The 13,884-nt window shown below is 38.9% G+C and overlaps 1 protein-coding gene across 5 annotated transcripts in view; it reads right to left on the reverse strand.

Moving 5' to 3' along the window:
* Nucleotides 1–13,884, reverse strand: part of LOC110965491 (neuronal growth regulator 1-like) — a 667,889-nt gene that overhangs the window by 231,720 nt on the left and 422,285 nt on the right. For all 5 annotated transcript variants that reach the window (XM_051947044.1, XM_051947042.1, XM_051947041.1 and 2 more), the window contains exon 2: nucleotides 5,094–5,332. In XM_051947044.1, the coding sequence (XP_051803004.1) occupies nucleotides 5,094–5,332 (239 nt within the window). The remainder of the gene's footprint in view (nucleotides 1–5,093; nucleotides 5,333–13,884) is intronic.

Consider the following 13,884-nt stretch of genomic DNA (forward strand, 5'->3'; position numbering starts at 1 on the left):
AATTGTCTACCTGTGAAGGTTTTTCTTTTTTTTATTTTTTATTTTTTTGGAGGTTGTCTTCTCTCAAACCCCTTGAGGGTTTTTTGGCAACCCTCCTTCACACTTTTAATGTAAGAAATGCAAATTGTGTGTTTAACTTTATGTGTGAAAATAAATCAAATCAAATCAAATCACAGTGAAAGCATAGTCCTGACAGTGAAGCACGGAGGTGGCGGTATGATGATCTGAGGAAAACTATAAAAAGGTAATTCTGAGGAAACTTTAAGGCTCATATCAGCAGAACAAAATGTAGGCAATGAAATGATCCTTTTCAGATCATTTGATACCAGAATCATGTTCTAGGATCCATTCTGTGGAACAAACACTGTCTAAATCAGGGATGTTTTGACAGAACTAGCTGGTATCTGAGAGGACCAGGAGGTGGGACGTTCTGATTGATTACTTCATGGACTGACCCAGATATAGAGTTCATGTTTTCCCGGCTACACCTGCACCAAAGTAGGTCACATGGGAAGCTCCATGTAGAAAACAGATGATTAATAGTGGAAACGCAGCATTCAGAAGCTGCTCCGTCCATGTATAATATATTTCATATATTTAATACGCTTCAGTTCAGCCTCGACTTCCAGCTGATTCCAAAAACATGGAGATAATAAATCACAGGGTTGGAATAAAACTAAACTGTTCAACTGTAGAGGATAAATATGCATAAAAACAAAACTCCACGATATTCCATCAGTATGTACGTATGAGTTTGTTTGTACAGATGTAGAAAACTATGAATGAACCCTGTAGAGCACAGCGTAGCTACGATAGCATGCTAACGTGTGGCTGCTGGTAGCATCATTCTCTCTGCAGATAAACCCTGTATAACTCCATAGAAACATTCCTTCAGAGCTTCTTCATTGCACTGATGGGTTTATTTTGGAATATATGTGAAAAAAACAATGATTTTCATTTGTTTATGTTTGTGATGGGATGTCAGGGTTACACTGATGGAAAGCAAACTAAAACACTCCCAAACATTCCTCTGAGTCTGTAGAAATGTAAGAAAACGTTCTGGAGGACTGGAACACATTCGTCCTGTAAAAAAACACATTTTATTTTTGGTTCTGGAGCTTTAAACAAGACTTCTGACTGAATACAGCTCATTCCACCTTAAATCATCCACCTTTAGAGCTTCTTCTGTGCTTAACTTGAACAACATCAAGACTGTGTTTTGTGTCTAATTTAGGCTGTTTTGTGTCTAAATCTTGGTAATTTTTGTTGTTCTTTTTTTATGTTTATTGCACTTTTAAACTATTTACTGTCATAGATAAGACATAAATCAGTACATATTATTAAAACTTGGGATTTAAAGGTTATATTGATGGAAAGCAAATTAAAAATACTCCAAAAAAATATTCAGTTACAGTCTGTAAAAATGTCAAAAAACGTAAAAATGGTTAAGTGGTTAAACCAGCGCTTTTTTTCTTTATAAATTCCACACAGCACCAACTAATGAGTTTGAATTTCATCACAGTGGTTAAATAATTCCATGTTTTCTCTATATTTTCTAAGCTGTCCATTGGCAGCCGCAATGGCGGCCGCGGCGGCGGCCGCAAACGCCGATGGACGGCTTAGATCGTCATGAATCCGCTGGTATAAACCACTTTCAGATGTCATTACCACAGCGGGTTTCGCTCGTGGTGAGCGGCACGAAAAACATGACGACATCGTGTTGGTGCGCACGAAACCGAAACAAAAACTGACGTGACAGTTTCACGAATCCCCGTGAGACCGGGCTGTTCTGTTACAGCTGTAAGAATAAATGCACCAAGAACAACTACAGAACAGCAGAAAACAAAGCTCACAGCAGAATAAACATGTAGAGAATGTAAAAACACGGCACGTTTCTGACTAACAGCTCAGAATCCTTCTATTGTTGTGGAGAAAACAGGTTGAATTCAGCAGAAGTTTGTAAGTGAATCCAGACTCTGGTCAGGAGCTTTTAAAGGACGGAGATCAGAGAAAGAAAGAAAGAAAGAACAAAGAAAGAAAGGAAGAAAGAAAGAAAGAGAAAGAAAGAAAGAGAAACAACAAAGAAAGAAAGAGGCCTCCAGAATCATCCATCCATCATCCATCCATCCTCTATCCACCGCTTTATCCTCACTAGGGTCATGGGGGGGGGCTGGAGTCTATCCCAGCTGACTCGGGTGAAGGCAGGGGACACCCTGGACAGGTCACCAGTCTGTCACAGGGCTACATATACAGACACACAATCACACTCACATTCACACCTACGGACAGTTTAGAGTAACCAATTAACCTCAGCATGTTTTTGGACTGTGGGAGGAAGCCGGAGTACCCGGAGAAAACCCACGCATGCACAGGGAGAACATGCAAACTCCATGCAGAAAGATCCCAGGCCCAGGCCGGGATTTGAACCGGGGATCTTCTTGCTGCAAGGCGACAGTGCTAACCACTACTCCACTGAGCAGCCCCTCCAGAATCAGCTTTTATTCAAATGTCAGGAGGAAGACGAGGACATGAGGATGCTGCAGGTCAGTTTCTGCTGCAGACAGACTCTTAAATGTCCAAAACTAAACCGTTAACTGTCTGAAACCGTCACATGACCATTTCTGAACACATCTGGTTCATCCAGCTGTGAAACCAATCAGCTGCAGACGCTGATGAAGAACCAGAGAACATCTGCTCAGATCAGGAGGAACCTTCTACCAACAGGAGGACGATTAAAACCCAGGAGGACGAAACCGGAACAACCAGCTGGACGCCGTTTAATCAGAATTAAGACCAGATTATTTACAAAAAACACGTAATTAACACAAATCACAACAAATTTATGATCACAAACAGTAGAAGCTTATTATAGAGTAAAAGAAAACCATCATAAATCTGTTAAAATTAGTAGAAAAAAACTATATATTCAAGAGTGTAAAGTTACAACTAAAGGTCCGTAAAACAGAAATAAAATGTGATTTTTTTTCTTTTACAGTTTGACCTTTCTTTTAAATGTTTATATAAATTATTACCTTTTTAGGTAATTTTATTGGTGATTATCTGTAATTTACCAAAACAGGCAAAATCTATCAAATAAATAAAAGTACTTATGTTTCAATGAATGTTTTTTTTTTTTAAATTTCAGGTAATGTTGCCATTTTTTGGTTAAAAAATCTGCTCAAAATGCTTTGTTTTGTTTTTCATTTTTTCCAGTGAACTGTATGAAAAAAATGCGTTTTTGAGCATCAAAGGACGAAGTATTATTAAAGTGACCCTAAAACTAAAAACACACCTGGAATGGTGCATAAAATGTAAAAAAGCTGATTTTGAATATTATTGTGCTGCTGACAGATCGGTGTAGTGACGTGTTTTTAACGTGTTTGACGTGTTTTTAATGTGTTTAACATGTTTAATGTGTTTCTGAGCATTAAAGCAGGAAAACCTGAATCTGTAATGATATAACTGTACTGTATGACAAAAATAATGATTTTTTTATGAGCGTTAAAGTATGAAACAATATTCAAGTAGACATAAAACCAGAAAACACACCAGAAACTGTGCACAAAATGTAAATGAAGCTGATTTCATGTGTTTTTTGCTTCCTGCCTCTGTGAGTTTTGTGGCCTAATTAAAGCTGCCCAGTCTGAACCTTTTCTTCTCGTTTGTCGCATCGCCTGCAGGCACAACCTGAGGGTTTGAAGTGGCCGGAAGTGAAACTCTGCAGTTTGTTCTCTTGTTAGCAGCAAACAGGACAACAGATGTGATAAACCTCTCAGCAGACAACAGAAAGCTGCAGATTTGATGTTTACAACTCATATTGAACACACAGGAAATGTGAGTTTTTCTTTACAAAATGGACAACATTTAGAATTTAGTCTGAATTTTGTCATCATGGTTAAAAACTACAAGCTTCTGTGAGACACAAAGAAGTCTGACATTAATCCAACACATGAAACAAGAAATAAGATGTACTGAAACTTAAAATGTATCACCGGATGTGTGAAAACAAACTCCACTGACTGTTAGAAATCTGTTTTAGAACAGTTAACCTGCTGTAGGGGCCTTACATTTAGAAGAACTATATGTTTTATCAATTTATAGTAATTTAATGAAAAACAGATATAAAAAATATTTACCACCTTTAAAATACTGGTAAACAACAGAAGCTTGAAGAGAAACAGAAAAACGTCGTAAATAAATCAAAATTAAGTAGAAAAAAATATTATATTCAAGAGAGTAAAGTTACAATCAAAGGCCAATAAAAATCACCTGAGAAACAAAAATAAATGTGGACTTCTTTTTCTTTTACAGCTGTGGCTCTTTTTAAATGTTTATTTTATAAATTATTACTTTTTTAGGTAATTTCATTGGTGCTTATCTGTAACTTACCAAAACAGGTAAAATCTATAAAATATAAAAAATAATTCTGTTTAAATGAATGTTCTCTTTTCAGAAATGGTTGGAAACAAACAAAAAAAGATTAAGGAAACAGCACATTGTTCAAAAAGTTCTTCTAAAAATGTTTAAAAAACGTGAAGTTGCCATAAAATGCTGGAAAACCGATGGATAAAAATCAGTAGTGGACTTTTGTTGAGTGATTTTACTTGTTATTTATCTCTGTTTAAACAAAACAAACACAAAAAAAGATTAAGAAAATTGCATTTTGTTCAAAAAATTGTTGCAAATGTTTAAAAAGTTTATTTTTTTCATTTTTCCAGTGTACTGTATGACAAAAATAATGATTTTTTTTAGCGTTAAAGCATGAAACAATATTCAAGTAGACATAAAACCAGAAAACACACCAGAAACTGTGCACAAAATGTAAATGAAGCTGATTTCATGTGTTTTTTTGCTTCCTGCCTCTGTGAGTTTTGTGGCCTAATTAAAGCTGCCCAGTCTGAACCTTTTCTTCTCGTTTGTCGCATCGCCTGCAGGCACAACCTGAGGGTTTGAAGTGGCCGGAAGTGAAACTCTGCAGTTTGTTCTCTTGTTAGCAGCAAACAGGACAACAGATGTTATAAACCTCTCAGCAGACAACAGAAAGCTGCAGTGGTGAGGACAACATCTGAAGCTACACAGGAAGTCAGACTCACCTTTGACGATGAGGTTGAGCAGCTTGGGCCGAGGGTTGCGCTCGCTCTGGATGGAGCAGGTGTACTGGCCGTCGTCGCTAACATCCACTCTCTGTATCTGGAGGCTGTACTCGTGTTTGTCCCCCACGCTGGACACGATGGACACCCGGGGGTCCACAGACCACTTGTCCTTCCCTGCAAATATGATGCTGGAGCGGTTGAGCCAGGCGCCTTTAGAGATCCCATCCAACAGGTAGCACCTGGAGGGGCAGAGGACAGTCAGATGACCTGTCAGAGCAGAACGCCTTCAAACCGTCCATCAGAGACCATCCCACACTTAATGAACAAGCAGCACTTCCAGCTGTTCTCGGCTTTATTACACTCTAACTGTTCGCTCAGTATTGATTTATTTCTGGAGCCAGAATCATCTCGTCGTGACTCGACCCGCCAGAGCTGCTTTAAGACCTGATTTGCCTCCAGGCTAAAGAGAAGAAAAAGAGCGTGAATCATGAGTGATAGCTGAGCAGAACGAAGCTGCTGCCGTGTTGCTGTCAGAGCTTCAAAGGAGAACATCGGGTGAAAAGTGCAGCTTTTCCTGCTGACTATCGGGTTCAAAGACTGTAATTCTATTCCAGCAGCTGATTAAAGGTGGAGCTGTCTCCGAACACGAAGAACCGGCTTTACAAGCTGGAGTTTTACTGGAAATGTATGCGAGAAACTACTTTAAAAAGTAAAAAATAAGGATTCTTATACTTGTCCTTGTACTTTATGAGATTTTTTTGGTTTCCTCTCAGGTAAAAACAAACAATTAATCACCACTTATTTCCATTATTCATCAACCTGCAGGTTATTTTCTAGATTAGTCAACAAATCATTTCATCTAAAAACATCAGAAAACAGTCAGAAATGTCCACAATATCACAAATCCCAACCCAGAATGTTGTTCTGGAACCTAAAATATTAAATATGTTCTGATGAAAAGAACCCAGAAACGCTGCAAATTCATACATTTACATTTGAAACATGAAGTTCTCAAAGTCAGACGTTAATTTAGGGTTTGAAGTTCTCTATTCCTTCTCAGTCACTGATTTTGTGTTTGGTTACGTTTTCTCAGAAATGAATCACCTGAAATTGAACGTAGAGTCAACAGGAACTCAACAAACGACCAAAACCTCTGATCATGAGCTTGTTTTTCAGCGTCCAAAGATAAATTCATTCAAAATGCTCAAAGTACCATTTGATTTGGAAAAAATACTCAAAAAGCATCTAAAGAACGTTGAGAACCTGCCTGAACATCAGACATGGTCCCTGAACGAACCAGATTTTAATGATTCTGTTGCTAAAGGGTTTCAGTGAAATTAAATTCTACAAACATCCATTCAGGTTCCAGTTAGCTCCAATATTTACAGTTTCATCTTTCACCTAAATGTAAAAATCTGATTCACAGTGAGAACATTCAGAATTGTTCGTTTTGTAGAGAAACAAAACAGAACAGAGGAAACCAGCAGATTGTTTTTACTTCTGGTGCTGGAAGAAGACGCAGCGTTTCAACGTGTTTTATCTAAAAATAAGGGTTCTTACACGGTTCTGGTTCTTACACGGTTCTGGTTCTTTAATGGTTCTGCTTCTTACACGGTTCTGGTTCTTACACGGTTCTGGTTCTTACACGGTTCTGGTTCTTTAATGGTTCTGGTTCTTTAATGGTTCTGCTTCTTACACGGTTCTGGTTCTTACACGGTTCTGGTTCTTTAATGGTTCTGGTTCTTACACGGTTCTGGTTCTTAAACGGTTCTGGTTCTTACACGGTTCTGGTTCTTACACGGTTCTGGTTCTTTAATGGTTCTGGTTCTTTAATGGTTCTGGTTCTTACACGGTTCTGGTTCTTAAACGGTTCAGGTTCTTAAACGGTTCTGGTTCTTACACGGTTCTGGTTCTTACACGGTTCTGGTTCTTTAATGGTTCTGGTTCTTAAATGGTTCTGCTTCTTTCACGGTTCTGGTTCTTACACGGTTCTGGTTCTTTAATGGTTCTGGTTCTTACATGGTTCTGGTTCTTAAATGGTTCTGCTTCTTAAATGGTTCTGGTTTATAAACGGTTCTGGTTCTTTAATGGTTCTGGTTCTTACACGGTTCTGTTCCTACATGGTTCTGGTTCTTAAACGGTTCTGGTTCTTTAATGGTTCTGGTTCTTTAATGGTTCTGCTTCTTTAATGGTTCTGGTTCTTTAATGGTTCTGCTTCTTACACGGTTCTGGTTCTTACACGGTTCTGGTTCTTAAACGGTTCTGGTTCTTACACGGTTCTGGTTCTTTAATGGTTCTGGTTCTTTAATGGCTCTGGTTCTTAAACGGTTCAGGTTCTGAAATGGTTCTGGTTCTTACACGGTTCTGGTTCTTTAATGGTTCTGGTTCTTTAATGGTTCTGGTTCTTAAACGGTTCTGGTTCTGAAATGGTTCTGGTTCTTACACGGTTCTGGTTCTTTAATGGTTCTGGTTCTTTAATGGTTCTGGTTCTTAAACAGTTCTGGTTCTTAAATGGTTCTGGTTCTTACACGGTTCTGGTTCTTTAATGGTTCTGGTTCTTTAATGGTTCTGGTTCTTAAACAGTTCTGGTTCTTAAATGGTTCTGGTTCTTACACGGTTCTGGTTCTTACATGGTTCTGGTTCTTAAACGGTTCTGGTTCTTACACGGTTCTGGTTCTTTAATGGTTCTGGTTCTTACACGGTTCTGGTTCTTAAATGGTTCTGGTTCTGAAATGGTTCTGGTTCTTAAATGGTTCTGGTTCTTACACGGTTCTGGTTCTTAAATGGTTCTGGTTCTTACACGGTTCTGGTTCTTACACGGTTCTGGTTCTTTAATGGTTCTTACACGGTTCTGGTTCTTAAATGGTTCTGGTTCTTTAATGGTTCTGGTTCTTACTTGGTTCTGCTTCTTACATGGTTCTGGTTCTTAAATGGTTCTGCTTCTTAAATGGTTCTGGTTTATAAACGGTTCTGGTTCTTTAATGGTTCTGGTTCTTACACGGTTCTGTTCCTACATGGTTCTGGTTCTTAAACGGTTCTGGTTCTTTAATGGTTCTGCTTCTTTAATGGTTCTGGTTCTTTAATGGTTCTGCTTCTTACACGGTTCTGGTTCTTACACGGTTCTGGTTCTTAAACGGTTCTGGTTCTTACACGGTTCTGGTTCTTTAATGGTTCTGGTTCTTTAATGGTTCTGGTTCTTAAACAGTTCTGGTTCTTAAATGGTTCTGGTTCTTACACGGTTCTGGTTCTTTAATGGTTCTGGTTCTATAATGGTTCTGGTTCTTAAACAGTTCTGGTTCTTAAATGGTTCTGGTTCTTACACGGTTCTGGTTCTTACATGGTTCTGGTTCTTAAACGGTTCTGGTTCTTAAATGGTTCTGGTTCTTTAATGGTTCTGGTTCTTACACGGTTCTGGTTCTTTAATGGTTCTGGTTCTGAAATGGTTCTGGTTCTGAAATGGTTCTGGTTCTTAAATGGTTCTGGTTCTTACACGGTTCTGGTTCTTACACGGTTCTGGTTCTTTAATGGTTCTTACACGGTTCTGCTTCTTAAATGGTTCTAGTTCTGAAATGGTTCTGGTTCTTAAACAGTTCTGGTTCTTAAATGGTTCTGGTTCTTACACGGTTCTGGTTCTTTAATGGTTCTGGTTCTTTAATGGTTCTTACACGGTTCTGGTTCTTAAACGGTTCTGGTTCTTTAATGGTTCTGGTTCTTTAATGGTTCTGGTTCTTTAATGGTTCTGGTTCTTAAACGGTTCTGGTTCTTTAATGGTTCTGGTTCTTAAACGGTTCTGGTTCTTACACGGTTCTGGTTCTTTAATGGTTCTGGTTCTTTAACGGTTCTGGTTCTTTAATGGTTCTGGTTCTTACATGGTTCTGGTTCTTTAATGGTTCTGGTTCTTACACGGTTCTGGTTCTTAAATGGTTCTGGTTCTTTAATGGTTCTGGTTCTTTAATGGTTCTGGATTTTAAACGGTTCTGGTTCTTTAATGGTTCTGGTTCTTTAATGGTTCTGGTTCTTAAACGGTTCTGGTTCTTAAACAGTTCTGGTTCTTACACGGTTCTGGTTCTTTAATGGTTCTGGTTCTTTAATGGTTCTGGTTCTTAAACGGTTCTGGTTCTGAAATGGTTCTGGTTCTTACACGGTTCTGGTTCTTTAATGGTTCTGGTTCTTTAATGGTTCTGGTTCTTACACGGTTCTGGTTCTTTAATGGTTCTTACACGGTTCTGGTTCTTAAATGGTTCTGGTTCTTTAATGGTTCTGGTTCTTACTTGGTTCTGCTTCTTACATGGTTCTGGTTCTTAAATGGTTCTGCTTCTTAAATGGTTCTGGTTTATAAACGGTTCTGGTTCTTTAATGGTTCTGGTTCTTACACGGTTCTGTTCCTACATGGTTCTGGTTCTTAAACGGTTCTGGTTCTTTAATGGTTCTGGTTCTTAAACGGTTCTGGTTCTGAAATGGTTCTGGTTCTTACATGGTTCTGGTTCTTTAATGGTTCTGGTTCTTACACGGTTCTGGATTTTAAACGGTTCTGGTTCTTTAATGGTTCTGGTTCTTACATGGTTCTGCTTCTTAAATGGTTCTGGTTCTTAAACGGTTCTGGTTCTTTAATGGTTCTGGTTCTTACACGGTTCTGCTTCTTAAATGGTTCTGGTTCTTTAATGGTTCTGGTTCTTAAATGGTTCTGCTTCTTAAATGGTTCTGGTTCTTACACGGTTCTGGTTCTTTAATGGTTCTGGTTCTTAAATGGTTCTGGTTCTTAGACGGTTCTGGTTCTTTAATGGTTCTGGTTTTTAAATGGTTCTGGTTCTTAGACGGTTCTGGTTCTTTAATGGTTCTGGTTTTTAAATGGTTCTGGTTCTTTAATGGTTCTGGTTTTTAAATGGTTCTGGTTCTTACATGGTTCTGGTTCTTTAATGGTTCTGGTTCTTAAATGGTTCTGGTTCTTTAATGGTTCTGGTTCTTTAATGGTTCTGCTTCTTAAATAGTTCTGGTTTATAAACGGTTCTGGTTCTTTAATGGTTCTGGTTCTTACACGGTTCTGTTCCTACATGGTTCTGGTTCTTAAACGGTTCTGGTTCTTTAATGGTTCTGCTTCTTACACGGTTCTGGTTCTTACACGGTTCTGGTTCTTAAACGGTTCTGGTTCTTTAATGGTTCTGGTTCTTTAATGGTTCTGGTTCTTACACGGTTCTGGTTCTTACACGGTTCTGGTTCTTTAATGGTTCTGGTTCTTAAACGGTTCTGGTTCTTACACGGTTCTGGTTCTTTAATGGTTCTGGTTCTTTAATGGTTCTGGTTCTTTAACGGTTCTGGTTCTTTAATGGTTCTGGTTCTTACATGGTTCTGGTTCTTTAATGGTTCTGGTTCTTTAATGGTTCTGGATTTTAAACGGTTCTGGTTCTTTAATGGTTCTGGTTCTTAAATGGTTCTGGTTCTGAAATGGTTCTGGTTCTTACACGGTTCTGGTTCTTTAATGGTTCTGGTTCTTTAATGGTTCTGGTTCTTAAACGGTTCTGGTTCTGAAATGGTTCTGGTTCTTACACGGTTCTGGTTCTTTAATGGTTCTGGTTCTTTAATGGTTCTGGTTCTTAAACGGTTCTGGTTCTGAAATGGTTCTGGTTCTTACACGATTCTGGTTCTTTAATGGTTCTGGTTCTTTAATGGTTCTGGTTCTTACACGGTTCTGGTTCTTTAATGGTTCTGGTTCTTTAATGGTTCTGGTTCTTAAACGGTTCTGGTTCTGAAATGGTTCTGGTTCTTACATGGTTCTGGTTCTTTAATGGTTCTGGTTCTTACACGGTTCTGGATTTTAAACGGTTCTGGTTCTTTAATGGTTCTGGTTCTTAAACGGTTCTGGTTCTGAAATGGTTCTGGTTCTTACACGGTTCTGGTTCTTAAACGGTTCTGGTTCTTACACGGTTCTGGTTCTTTAATGGTTCTGGATTTTAAACGGTTCTGGTTCTTTAATGGTTCTGGTTCTTTAATGGTTCTGGATTTTAAACGGTTCTGGTTCTTTAATGGTTCTGGTTCTTTAATGGTTCTGGATTTTAAACGGTTCTGGTTCTTAAACGGTTCTGGTTCTTTAATGGTTCTGCTTCTTACACGGTTCTGGTTCTTAAACGGTTCTGGTTCTTTAATGGTTCTGCTTCTTACACGGTTCTGGTTCTTAAACGGTTCTGGTTCTTTAATGGTTCTGCTTCTTACACGGTTCTGGTTCTTTAATGGTTCTGGTTCTTTAATGGTTCTGGTTCTTAAATGGTTGTGGTTCTTTAATGGTTCTGGTTCTTTAATGGTTCTGATTCTTTAATGGTTCTGGTTCTTAAACGGTTCTGGTTCTTAAACGGTTCTGGTTCTTACACGGTTCTGGTTCTTTAATGGTTCTGGTTCTTTAACGGTTCTGGTTCTTTAATGGTTCTGGTTCTTACATGGTTCTGGTTCTTTAATGGTTCTGGTTCTTACACGGTTCTGGTTCTTAAATGGTTCTGGTTCTTTAATGGTTCTGGTTCTTTAATGGTTCTGGATTTTAAACGGTTCTGGTTCTTTAATGGTTCTGGTTCTTTAATGGTTCTGGATTTTAAACGGTTCTGGTTCTTTAATGGTTCTGGTTCTTAAACGGTTCTGGTTCTGAAATGGTTCTGGTTCTTACACGGTTCTGGTTCTTTAATGGTTCTGGTTCTTTAATGGTTCTGGTTCTTAAACGGTTCTGGTTCTGAAATGGTTCTGGTTCTTACACGGTTCTGGTTCTTTAATGGTTCTGGTTCTTTAATGGTTCTGGTTCTTAAACGGTTCTGGTTCTGAAATGGTTCTGGTTCTTACACGATTCTGGTTCTTTAATGGTTCTGGTTCTTTAATGGTTCTGGTTCTTACACGGTTCTGGTTCTTTAATGGTTCTGGTTCTTTAATGGTTCTGGTTCTTAAACGGTTCTGGTTCTGAAATGGTTCTGGTTCTTACATGGTTCTGGTTCTTTAATGGTTCTGGTTCTTACACGGTTCTGGATTTTAAACGGTTCTGGTTCTTTAATGGTTCTGGTTCTTAAACGGTTCTGGTTCTTTAATGGTTCTGGTTCTTACACGGTTCTGGTTCTTAAACGGTTCTGGTTCTTACACGGTTCTGGTTCTTTAATGGTTCTGGATTTTAAACGGTTCTGGTTCTTAAACGGTTCTGGTTCTTACACGGTTCTGGTTCTTTAATGGTTCTGGTTCTTACACGGTTCTGGTTCTTTAATGGTTCTGGTTCTTTAATGGTTCTGGTTCTTTAATGGTTCTGGTTCTTAAACGGTTCTGGTTCTTTAATGGTTCTGGTTCTTAAACGGTTCTGGATTTTAAACGGTTCTGGTTCTTTAATGGTTCTGGTTCTTTAATGGTTCTGGTTCTTAAACGGTTCTGGTTCTTTAATGGTTCTGGTTCTTACACGGTTCTGGATTTTAAACGGTTCTGGTTCTGAAATGGTTCTGGTTCTTTAATGGTTCTGGTTCTTACACGGTTCTGGTTCTTAAACGGTTCTGGTTCTTACACGGTTCTGGTTCTTTAATGGTTCTGGATTTTAAACGGTTCTGGTTCTTACACGGTTCTGGTTCTTTAATGGTTCTGGATTTTAAACGGTTCTGGTTCTTTAATGGTTCTGGTTCTTTAATGGTTCTGGATTTTAAACGGTTCTGGTTCTTTAATGGTTCTGGTTCTTTAATGGTTCTGGATTTTAAACGGTTCTGGTTCTTAAACGGTTCTGGTTCTTACACGGTTCTGGTTCTTTAATGGTTCTGGTTCTTACACGGTTCTGGTTCTTTAATGGTTCTGGTTCTTTAATGGTTCTGGTTCTTACACGGTTCTGGATTTTAAACGGTTCTGGTTCTTTAATGGTTCTGGTTCTTTAATGGTTCTGGTTCTTAAACGGTTCTGGTTCTTAAACGGTTCTGGTTCTTTAATGGTTCTGGTTCTTACACGGTTCTGGTTCTTACATGGTTCTGGTTCTTTAATGGTTCTGGTTCTTAAACGGTTCTGGTTCTTTAATGGTTCTGGTTCTTAAACGGTTCTGGTTCTTACACGGTTCTGGTTCTTAAACGGTTCAGGTTCTTAAACGGTTCTGGTTCTGAAATGGTTCTGGTTCTTACACGGTTCTGGTTCTTAAACGGTTCAGGTTCTTAAACGGTTCTGGTTCTGAAATGGTTCTGGTTCTTACACGGTTCTGGTTCTTAAACGGTTCTGGTTCTTTAATGGTTCTGGTTCTGAAATGGTTCTGGTTCTTACACGGTTCTGGTTCTTAAACGGTTCAGGTTCTTAAACGGTTCTGGTTCTGAAATGGTTCTGGTCCTTTAAAGTTTGCTTCCATTTGTTTAGTTTTCTCTCCTTGGATGAAGATGCAGTTTTCCAACGTGTTCTTTAATGCAGTCATCCAGTAAACAAACTGTTGCTGATAACAGAACTTCAGAACGTCTGATTAAAGCGCCGTTCTTTGGTTCCACATGACCCAATCCAACACAAACCACTCCTGAGAGCTCGTCATGGCGACACAAACACTCTGAGAATGGAAGGACAAGATGAGGGTCAGCAGCTGCTTTCAGCCTCGTTTGGGTTCTTTTTAAAAATCACATCATTTCTGTGTAATACTGAGGAGGGAAACAGGCGGTTTGACAACAAGCCACGAAGCAGAAAAACCACCGTGGAAATCAGGACCATGGTTTGGTCCGGACTGGTCCATCCTCAGAGGAGAGAAGACGGAGGTGAAGGAAGCAGAGTGGAGGTTTGTCGTTTCGTCGGTTTGTTAGAACTACGACCTCCTGAGCTGCAGCGT

Source organism: Acanthochromis polyacanthus, chromosome 4 (assembly GCF_021347895.1).
Source record: "Acanthochromis polyacanthus isolate Apoly-LR-REF ecotype Palm Island chromosome 4, KAUST_Apoly_ChrSc, whole genome shotgun sequence".
NCBI classification, from domain to species: domain Eukaryota; kingdom Metazoa; phylum Chordata; class Actinopteri; family Pomacentridae; genus Acanthochromis; species Acanthochromis polyacanthus.